The sequence below is a fragment of the Stenella coeruleoalba genome, assembly GCF_951394435.1.
Source record: "Stenella coeruleoalba genome assembly, chromosome: 1".
Taxonomy (NCBI): Eukaryota; Metazoa; Chordata; class Mammalia; order Artiodactyla; family Delphinidae; genus Stenella; species Stenella coeruleoalba.
In genome coordinates, this window is record NC_137169.1 from 137,730,510 (window position 1) to 137,742,555 (window position 12,046).

At 38.2% G+C, this 12,046-nt stretch overlaps 1 protein-coding gene across 1 annotated transcript in view; it reads right to left on the reverse strand.

Moving 5' to 3' along the window:
- Positions 1 to 3,507: 3,507 nt before the first annotated feature.
- USH2A (usherin) overlaps positions 3,508 to 12,046 on the reverse strand; it is a 785,755-nt gene continuing 777,216 nt past the window's right edge. The window contains exons 70-72 of the mRNA XM_079900731.1: positions 6,254 to 6,325; positions 5,306 to 5,527; positions 3,508 to 3,680 (exon numbers count right to left, since the gene is read on the reverse strand). Of these exons, the coding sequence (XP_079756857.1) occupies positions 3,591 to 3,680; positions 5,306 to 5,527; positions 6,254 to 6,325 (384 nt within the window). The 3' untranslated portion in view covers positions 3,508 to 3,590. The remainder of the gene's footprint in view (positions 3,681 to 5,305; positions 5,528 to 6,253; positions 6,326 to 12,046) is intronic.

Below are 12,046 nucleotides of genomic sequence, written 5' to 3' on the forward strand. Positions count from 1 at the left end.
AGGCCTTAAATGATGCATTAGACCAGATGGACTTAATTGATATTTATAGAGCATTCCATCCAAAAACAGCAGAGTACACATTCTTCTCAAGTGCACATGGAACATTCTCCAGGATAGATCACATGCTGGGCCACAAAGCAAGCCTCGGTAAATTTAAGAAAATTGAAATCATAAGTATCTTTTCTGACCACAACACTATGAGATTAGAAATCAACTACAAGGAAAAACTTCAAAAAACAAATACATTGAGAAAAAAAATGAAATATGTATATACTTCATGTGATTGATGAAAAACAACAGAATTATAATTCTCATGATGAAAAGTTTTTCCAGGAATTCTGAAATTACTTCAAAACAACACTCAAGTATTTTCATATCACTAGGATAAGTATTGTTATCCTCATTCAAAATGAGATCACCAAGACCCACTGAGGATAAATAATTTCACCATAAGGCTCCTTAGCTCCTGAGCCATCTTGTGAACCCACATCTGTTTCAGTAGCCTATGGTCTTTTCCTGGCTTTCTCATCCAGGCTTCTGTATCAGAGTCACCTGAGGTTACCTGCTAAATTTGAATCTCTGGTGGTCGGGACTCATGTTTTGAAAAAAAGTGTTAAGAGTTGATTCTGACGTTCATCTAATTCATCAGTGGTTGAGAGATTATTCAGAACATCCTTTTTTCTTAAATGGGCTCACCTTTATCATTTATGTGTAAACTGTAAATACAATTCAGAGCTGTTAGTATTTTTTCATAAATATATTAAATCAGACGGCTCACATTTAAATATTTATTAAGCAAACCATCTTTAGATTAATTTACATGATATTTGTGCATTGGAAATAAACTATTCATGTGTGACATAATTAATTCCTTCTCACTGAATTATTCCACCTGGCCTATGTTTTATTTACAGGTTGTTCAGATTGAATTATATTGATGCCAACATGGTTTTTAGATCAGCATAAGGTACCATAACAGATTCATATTTAGGTTTTCCATTTAGTAGAAATGGCAATAGGTCATCTATAAATACAATTCTTGGTAGAGCTTATAAAAGCATAGGTGTGTACTCTTATCAAACAGTTAATATCAGGCATAACAAAGCAGTTCTTAAAATTTAAGCTGAGTATGTGGCCTCTTCAAGTGAGGGGACATGAGTCAGATTTAGAGAGAGCCACCTGTTGTAGTCTCTGTAAAGGAGAAGTGGGCCAGTACTGGAGTCCCTGTGCACAGCATGTATTTTTCCAGGTTCTTTACATAACTGGTTCTCAACATTAGGAATATCTGGAAGCTTTTAAAGGTACTGATGCCTCAGCACCACCCGAGACCAATTGAATCAGAATCTCCAGGGGTGAGTCCAACTGTTGAACAGGGGCTTGGCACACATTACCACTTAAAGTAGCAAGACAATATCTTGGGCTTCTCTGAAGTAAATACAAGTAGAGTTCAGAGTGTTACAACGGTGGTGTTGTGGGTGGAAGCTGTGCAGGCTTCTGTCCACTCTGAGCCATGGGATCAAAATGTAAATGATTCAGCTAAACGAATTCATGTAATAACCAGATGTCTAAACAGGTGATTAAGTAGAGAAAAACTTAAGATAAAACCCCCTGCAATTTTCTTTTTATGTTCGTTTGAAGCTTTAGAATGTGATAATAGTGTCTAGTTAATTTTTCAACAGTGAGGATGTGCTCATTCTCCTGAATCCACCCATGACTAGCCAATCATATTTGCAGAGGAGTAGACCAAGGATAAGGATGCAAGCACAGGACTGGGAAGGAACACTTTTCTGTATATACCTTAAGTAGCTCACATGCATCAGAAACTCAGCCTTGGTTGGTCAAGGCTCATCTGTGCCAGCTCTAAATAGCTAAGACTGAATCAGCAAGTGGGAATTAAAACCTGTAAACGAAATTAGCCAATCCTGTTTCCATTTCAGAAAGTATAAAACTTTTGGCGAGGAAAAAATATAATTTGAACATCCACTGCCAAATGTGCACAATTATTTCAGATTCGTTTGCTTGTCGCATTTCTAACAAGGGGGCAGAACTTCTGCTTAATACTGGTCTGTGCTGTTGACACTTGAGGTTGGCAAGGCTTGTCCAGGAGTTGGTCATTCTGAGGAGCTGCTCTTCTGCAGATGTGGATAGTCTCAGTACCCCCAAAGTTCATGATCTTTGACTGTTGGACATTTAGGGTAATTCATCATTTTCAGGCAGACTAAGTAAGGTTATTCCTTGTTTTACAAGTTTTTGCCATCTCAGCTTTGGGGAAATCCACCTATTTCTGAATGTAATTCACAAAGTATGTCCGACAGTTGTGTTTTAGACATACATATTCAAAATAACTTCCTGGAGTCATTAAGACCTTTAGGAATGAAGAAGGGGTTTTTGTCCATCGTTTTCCGCAAAGCACAAACTTAAATACGTTTCATTTTATGTTGACTTGGGGAAAAAAATGCTTCTTGATGTAGGACTCACCAACAGCTTTATAATCCAAATAGAGTAAACAGCAAAAACTTTTGACCCATGGAAATTGGTACTGTTAAATATCTGCGCTTAGTGATTCTAGCAGTTCTCTGAAATGAAGGGATATAGTACAGATATATATATTCATATATGTAATCCTTCATTTACATATAAATGTTAATTTTATAATTTCAAGGCTGGAAGGAACACAAAATTTTTCCTTTTTTAATTTCCCGTAGGCTAGTTAAAAAATGCAAATAAAACAGTAGTTTCCATGTGAAATGTGCCAAGTTGAAGATATCAATATTCCTGGGTATTCAGTGAATTGAGAGAATTTTATGTAAAGTACTGATTGGAGTTTCAAAACTATGTAAAATATCTATCAAAACCCTTCATTTTTCTCCTTGAAATCTATAAATCAGCTGTTTAATTCCTTAGTTTTTTAGAAGATTCATAAATGTAAGAACGGACATTGATTTACAAGTTTATGTGGTTTGGTAAATATTTATCCCTAAACATTGTAATCAACTAGAACCTACAGCCAAACGTGTAGCCTCAATGCAGAGTTTGTTCTTCTCTTATGTGTTTCAGCTTGATCTGAAATTGGGACTTGATTTTGCAGCTATTATTAGAACTGTTCCTCACAGGATCATGTCAACTTTCATGGAAATAGGGGAATGAAAGCAGAAACAGTGCTGTGCTGCTCAGAGAAGCAGCAATGACATCCCCTCAGAAGAATCCTTAGTTTTTAAATTAGTAACTTCATTTACCAGTAGCAACTGTGGGCCAACTCGAAATTGCCACTGATTATTCATTTAAACAATGGCGTCACTGCCAGATGAGCCAAGTAAAAGTTATATGCTTATCTAGCATCCACAAAATAAGGAGAGCAAAATAAGTATTTTCATACGGACATAAAATTTCAGAAACCCCACATTTCAGACAGCCAGAAAAATAATAGTTCTTAGACCTCTATTAGGAACAATTTCAAAAACACTCCTCATTTCTTTCAAGGATTATAGGATAATAAGCAATGGCTTTTTAGCATTTATGATGTGTGATAACCCAGTGGGGATGGGGTGTGGAGCCCTCATCCAGCTTTATATCTTACAGGTTTCCATCCTTTACAGGTGGGTGTCGGTGAATGTGGTGTGTTCCTTAGTCATAGAGCTGAAACCCTTGATGGCATTCATCAGGTCCTCTTCATCCACATACTGAAAAAGACACCAATCATCACTGGTTAGGATGTTGCTGGCAATAGTCTTATGCAAAATGTATTAATATATCATTTGAGCGTTACATTGTACCATATCTTAACCTTTCAAGCCTCAGTTTCCTCATCTGTAAAGTGGGGACGTTTTATATGATTTCGTTCAAAATTAAACAGAAGAGCCAGAATGCAAGCTGTTATGCTCCATTGTGTCTCACTCTCTTACTGTATTTTATATTTATTGAATAGGGCTAGTAATATTGATTATAATGTTATAATGAACAGATAATTTGCTGAGTATGGGCATCTTGAAAAGCTTTCACTGAATCACTTTGCAGACTGCCTATTACCAGTATGGTCAAAAGTCAGCAAAATGGCAATATAGTATAATAGTGAAGAATGGGGGCAGTGTAATCAGACAATGTTTCTAAGATCCCAATTCCACAAAAAAATTACTAGCTGTGTGTTCTTGGGTAAGGGCACACATTCATCTAAGCCCTCAATGTATTATGTTGAACTATATGAAACTGCCATTTTGCATGTCAAATATGATCAATTAATTATTTACGTTTCAACCCAATATAATTATTCCTGATATTTAGAAACTTTAGATCCAAAATGGAATCATGGAATTCAATAGTTGTAACAACTTCAAACAGCCCCATGATTTTTAAATGCTTATTATTTATCATCATTCTAAGCAAACCAGAAAGACTAAATTTTAGTTTTTGTTGTGATTGGAAACTGGAGCCAGGAAACTTGCTTTATTCTTTGCCATTAGTTAAGAAAGGTTTCATGGAAGTCATCAACTTTTCAGTGAAGGAAAAGTGAGAAGTGAGAGAGAGAGCGATGAGAGTCCAAATGCAGAAGCAGACAGTGAAAGAAATGGAGGTGACGACTTCTGGCTCAGAGGAGTAAGCAGAGGGGCTAAGGTCTTAGTTGACCATCTATTTATTATCCAACTATTCCAAAGGAATGGTACTCCCTCAGACATGTAGGTAGTTGGCACAATGAAGTGTGATGGTTGCTAAAAACTCTAGGACTTTATTCATTTCAGCCACTAGGGGCTCAAAATAAATATTACATAATGATGACATTAACTCTTTTGTACCCCCTGGACTGAAATTATGAAAAACAAAGTTCATAAATAGTAATGCCCTTATTTATCATAATTTTCTGAGTTTCTTGGAAAGAAACTATTGATCCTATTGAGAGACTCTTTTTCTCCTCTAACCATAAACCAGAAGGAAAACACACTTCCTTTTCTTTTTTCTTTTTTTTTTTCCCTTTAGTAAAACAGGTGCTTGTACTTTATGCCTCTTTTAGGCCAGTTCCAATGTTTTCAGTCATGTTCTGCCCAAGATAAGGAAGTAGAGCCTGTTTGTCTATTCACTTATGCATGAGTTTATTTTTTGAGCATCTATTGTGTGCCAGAACAAGACAAAGTTTCTACCCTGCTCATCAAGCAGGTAAACAAGTTGTTGCAAAATAATTGGGTAAATGGTCAGAGGGATGCGCTGAGTGCCGTGCGGCCATCCTTCAATGAGGTACAGGAAGCTCCATGCCACCTCTTTATCAGTATACTTCTGGAATGTTTAGCAAAGGCTCTGGACGAGGAAATTGACTCACCAGTCCGCTATCATGGCCCATGATGGTTTCCCACAGCGAGTCGTCAATCAAGACCTTCTTGTCTTGAATGTCTATGAGCTGACTGACACTGCGGTGGAGAGCGCCTTGGGAATAGGTCTGGCTGACTTGGCTCTGACTTGGGATGCGCAGTACAGACAGGCTCCGGTTGCTCCTAATACTCACAGGTGTCCCAGACCGGGGGATTTTGGTATCAGCTAAGCCCTGAAAAAAAAAGTTACTGTTGGTGACTAAGGTCTAAAGAAAATAGTCTTGAAGTAGGATAGAAAATCATGTGTCATGTGTCACCAATGAAGGGAGCGCTGTCCCCATCTCCTCCTATGGAACTTAGCTCATTTGGAATCCTGTGGCCCCTGGATTCTTGGTAAAGGTGAGATAATAAGCTGATGGCCACGTTAGATGGCCAGCATTCTTAGTGCCCCAAGAGTTCACATACTGGTGCTTTGGCTATTATTCCCTGTGGACTAGGGCTGCTGCATCACAAAGCAGTAGGGTGAGGGGTCGGGTTAGCAAGGTAGTCTCTTCATGGGTGTCAGCACAGAGCCTCCTTCTTGAGAACAGCTCTTCCCCAGAGCAAAATTAGCAATGTTCTCTCATGGTCAGTCACTAAGTGAGCACAATTGTATTTCACTTTAAAATTCCTGGATTTATGTAGGGAACCTGACTCCTCCCTCCCTCTTTTCTCATTCCACATTGTTCCCCTTGTTATAGGATTCCAGCCTCCAAAATAAGGAGGACACACAAAGACATCAGAAAGACAAAGGCACTCTTTGATTAGGATCTAGAATGTTCCATTAGGAAGTGTAGCTGCTCTAAACATCTGAGGGTTCTGATTTAGCTGATTTAACCAATCAGTGAAGTGTTCTGCTTTTCACCGTGCCACCGACACACCATGCAAAGATCGTGCATTCATGCAGCACACAGAGGTACCTCAAAGTGCATGGTGTAACTTTTTAGGGTAACATTGCTTGACACATCAGATACATCAGCCACGGAGTCAAACTGAAAACAAAAGTGGGGTATCAGCGTTTGGAACGTTTTTAAACAAATTCTTTGGAGGGAGGAATCAAGATGGCAGAATAGAAGGACGTGGAGCTCACCTCCTCCCACAAATACATCAAAAATACATCTACATGTAGAATAATGCTCATGTAATACCTTACTGAACTAGGGCAATCGATATCAGACACCCAGAAGTGCAAGAAAGAACTCCACAAAACTGCGTAGGGCAAAAGAAAAAAAAGAAATTGGGATGGACCTGCGCCTCTAGGAGGCAGCTGTGAAAGAGGAAACGTTCCTACATCCTAGGAAGCACCTTCACTGGTGGGGAGATCAGCTGGGACAGAAAGGGAGCTTCAGAGGCTTGGAAGAGAGTACAACAACTGGTTGGCAGCAGGCAGAACAGAGAGAGATGGGCACAGAGGATCGGTGCTACCTTGGGGCAATCCCCAGCCCAAGATGCATGCCTACTGGTATGTGCAGGGCTGGGTGCTGAAACTCAGGCTTCAGAGGACAGACCCAGGGAGAGGACTGGGGTTGGCAGCATGGAGACAGCCTGAAGGGGCTGGAGTGTGGTATGGGCCACAACTGGGGTGTACACAGAAGAAGCCTGGGCCTGCCATAGAGGCAGAGTGCCATTGCTAAAGGGCGTGTGAAGGGAGGGGTGAAGCCTGCCATAACAGCCTCCTTCTCCCGGCTGCCTCTACGAGTTCTGGCAGCAGGACAGTGGGTGCTCCCATGGTTCAGACAAGTCCGGCCTCAGCAGCTGTGAGCTTTGCGGTCAATGTGCTTGGAGGCGGGGCTGGGGTCTGGGATGCTTCCACAGCTCCCATGGCAGGTCCAGGTGTGTGACTACTGCGGTCCTGGTACCCAACTTCAGTGGATCGGCACCTAAGGATCTGTGCTGGTGGCTTTGTGAAAACAGTGCCTGAGGGACAACTGCCTGAATTCCCACAGTGGAGGTGGTGCCGAGGGCAGTGCCAACCACAGTGTACTTTGCGAGCCTGCACAGGTGACACCACAGAGCACACTCCCTGGTAGACAGCTCCCGCAAAGGAAGACTCAGTGGCCCCTCTCCCAGCGGGAACACTCCACTCCTGTCTACCTCACACTGAAGCTCAGAAACCGTTCTGAGGGCTTCTACTCCAACAACTCAGGAGCAGACTCTGCCCCTGACAGGGCAGTGACAACCACAGAGCAAAGAGGAGGCCTGCTAAATATCTAAAGGCGCAAGAGAAAAACAAAGAGTTAATTACAAGCAAACCTCCATAAGGCTATCAGCTGCTTTCTCTACAGAAATGCTGCAGACCAGAAGGGAGTGGCAAGATATATTGAAAGTCCTGAAAGGGAAAAATACGTAACCTAGGATACTCTAGCCTGCAAGCTTATCATTTGGAATAGAAGTAGAGATAAACAATTTCTCAAACAAGCAAAAAATAAAAAAATACAGCAATACTAAGCCTATCCTAAAGGAAATATCAAAACGTCTTCTCTAAATAGAAAAGAAGAATATATAGGAAACAGAAAATCTGTTTGAAACTAAATCACTTAAATAAGCCAGTACACATATTAAAAGAAAAAATTTCTGTGAAAGCAATGATAACCAAAAGGATGAAAAAAGGATGAACATGAAGGTGTAAAAGAAGGCATCAAAATCATAAAATGTGGGAGAGGAGAGTATGAAAATGAAGATTTTTTTTTCCAGAATGTGTTTGAGACTATATGACTACCAGTCTAAAATCAGTAGATATAGGAAGAGGCTAATATACTTGAAAAACAAGGTAACTAGAAATAAAAAACATACAATGAATTCACAAAAACCAAAAAGAACACAAGAATAATACAAAAGAAAATCATCAAACCACAAAAGGAAAAACAAAAGAAAAAGAAAGAGACAAAGAGAAATATGATATCAATGGGAAAACAAGGTTTAAAATGGCAATAAAATATCAATAATTATGTTAAATGTCAATGGAAAAAATGCTCCAATCAAAAGACATAGAGTAGCAGATTGGATATAAAACAAGAGCCTACAATATGCTGCCTACAAGAGACCCACTTTCGGGCAAAGGACACGCACAGGTGGAAAGTGAGGGAGTGCAAAAAGATATTTCACGCAAACAGAAATGACAAGAAAGTGGGGGTCGCAATACTCATATCAGACAAAATAGACATTAAAACAAAGTCTAAAAAGAAAGATAAAGAAGGACACTGTATAATGGTAAAGGGATCAATATAAGAGGATATTACACTTGTCAACATATATGCACCCAGTGTAGGAGGACCCAAATACATAAAACAAATACTAACAGACATAAAGAGAGAAACTGATGGGAATACAATAATAGTAGGAGACTTTTAACACCTCACTCACATCAATGGAAAGATTTTTTTTAGACAGAAGATCAATAAGGCAACAGAGCTCTGAAATGATACAATAGAACAGTTAGACTTAATTGATATTTTCAGGACATTACATCTTAAAAAAGTAGAATACACATTCTTTTCAAGTGCACATGGAACACTGCCTAGGATTGACCACATACAAGGGAACAAAACAGTCAACAAATTTAAGAGTATAGAAATTATTTCAAGCATCTTTTCTGACCACAATGGCATGAAACTAGAAATCAACCACAGAAAAAGAAATGAGGAAAAAAGAAAAACAATTACATGAAGACTAAACAACATGCTATTAAAAAGCCAATGGGCCAACAATGAAAACAAAGAAAAAATTTAAAAATACCTTGAGGCAAATGACAATGAAAACACGACCATGCAAAATCTATGGGATGCATCAAATGAAGTTCTTAGAGAGAAGTTCATAGTGATACAGGCCTTCCTCATAAAACAAGAAAAGTTGCAAAAAGCCTAACCCATCACCTGAAAGAATTAGAAAAGAAAAAAAGGATAAACAAAACCTAAAGTCAGCAGAAAGAAGGAAGCAATAAAGATCAGTGAGGAAATAAATAAAATAGAGATTTAAAAAAGAACAATAGAAAAAAATCAATAAAACCAAGAGCTGGTTCTTTGAAAGGGTAAACATAATTGACAAACCTCTGGCTAGGCTCACCAAGAAGAAAAGAGAGAAGACTCAAATAAAATAAGAAAGGAAAGAGGAGAAAGCACAACTGATACTGCAGAGATACAAAAAACCGTAAGAGAATACTATGAACAATTATATGCCAACAAATTCGGCAACCTAGTAGAAATGGACAAGTTTCTAGAAACATACAGTCCACCAAAAATGAATGAAGAAGAAATAGATAACTTGAAAAGACCAGTCACTAGAAATGAAATAGAATTTGTAATAAAAATACTCCCTACAAACAAAAGTCTAGGACCAAATGGCTTCACAGGCAAATTCTACCAAACATACAAAGAACTTACACCAATCCTTCTCAAACTCTTCCAAAAGACTGAAGAGGAGGGAACGCTCCCAAAGACATTCCATGAAGTCACCATCACCCTGATACCAAAACGAGATAAAGACGCCACCAAAAAAGAAAATTACAAGCCAATATCTTTGATGACTATAGACGCAAAAATTCTCAACAAAATATTAGCAAACCAAATAGAACAATACATAAAAAAGATCATACACCACAACCAACTTGGATTCATCCCAGGGTCACAATGATGGTTTGACATATGTAAATCAATCAATGTAATGCACCACATCAAAAAATAAGACAAACACCACATGATCATCTCAGTAGATGCAGAAAAAGCATTTGATAAAATTCACCATCGATTCATGATAAGAACCCTTACAAAAGTGGATAGAGAGGGAATATATCTCAACATAATAAAAGCTATTTATGGCAAACCCATAGCCAATATAATACTCAATGGTGAAAAGCTGAAAGCGTTCCTGCTAAAATCTGGAACAAGACAAGGATGCCCATGGTCAACACTTCTATTCAGCATAGTATTGGAAGTCCTAGCCACAATAATTGACAAGAAAAGGAAATAAAATGTGTTCAGATTGGTAGGGAAGAGGTAAAATTGTCATTATATGCAGATGACATAATACTACATAGAGAAAACCCTAAAGACTCCACACAAAAACTACTGGAACTGATAAATTCAGCAAAGTAGCAGGATACAAGATTAACATACAGAAATCGGTTGCATTTCTTTATACAAACAATGAAATATCAGAAAGGGAATGTAGACAAACAATACCCTTTAAAGTTGCATCAAAAAATAAAATAAAATACTTAGGAATGAAACTCACCAACAAGGTGAAAATACTTATATGCTGAGAACTACAAAACATCAATAAAGGAAACTGAAGATGATAAAAAGAAATGGAAAGATATCCCATGCTCTTGGCTTGGAAGAATTAACAGTGTTAAAATGGCCACACTATCCAAAGCAATCTATAGATTTAATGTGACCCCTATCAAATTATCCATGACATTTTTCACAGAACTAGAACAAATTACACTAAAATTTATATGGAACCTAAAAAGACCCAGAATTGCCAAAGCAATTCTCAGGAAAAAGAACAAAGCAGGAGGCATAACCCTCCAAGACTTCAGACAATATTGCAAAGCTACAGTTATCAAAACAGTGTGGTATTGGCAGAAAAAAGACACATGGATCAATGGAATAGAAGAGCTCTGAAATAAACTCACACACTTATGGACAATTAATTATCAACAAACGAGGAAAGAACATACAATGGGGAAAAGAAAGTCTCTTCAGTAAGTGGTGTTGGGAGAGTTGGACAGCCACATGCAAATCAATGAAGTTAGAACATACCTTCACACCATGCACAAAAATAAACTCAAAATGACTTAAAGACAAATATAAGACATGACATCATAAAACTCTTAGAAAAGAACATAGGCAAAACAGTCTTTGATATAAATCATACCATTTTCGTAGGTCAGTCTCCCAAGGCAATAAAAATAAAAACAAAAATAAACAAGTGGGACGTAATCAAACTTATCAGCTTTTGACAGCAAAGGAAACCATAAACCAAATGAAGAGAACCTACAGACTGCAAGAAAATATTTGCAAATGATGTGACCAATAAAGGGCTTAATTTTTGAAATATACAAACAGCTCATACAACTCAATAACAACAAAACAAACAATTAAAAAATGGGCAAAATACCTAAATATACATTTCTCCAAAGAAGACATACAGATGGTCAATAGGCACATGAAAAGATGCTCATCATTGCTAATTATTAGAGAAATCAAATCAAAACTACAACGAGGTACCACCTCACACGAATCAGAATGGGCATCATTAAAAATTCTACAAATAACAAATGCTGGAGGGGGTTGTGGAGAAAAGGGAACCCTCCTACACTGTTGGTGGGAAATGTCAATTGGTGCAGCCAATACGGAAAACAGTATGGAGGTTCCTCAAAAAACTAAAAATAGAGTTGCTATATGATCCAGCAATCTCACTCCTGGACATAGATCCAGACAAAATTATAATTCAAAAAGATACATGCACCCCTATGTTCATAGCACTATTCACAATAACCAAGACATGGAAACAACCTAAACATCCACTGACAGATTGATAGATTTATGGATAAGGGAGATGTGGTGTATTTATACAATGGAATATTACTGAGCCATAGAAAAGAATGAAATAGATGCCTGGCTGGAGGACAAGATGGCAGAGTAGAAGGACCTGAGTTCACTTCTTCTCAAGAAAACACCAAAATCACAACTAACTGCTGAACAACCATCGAC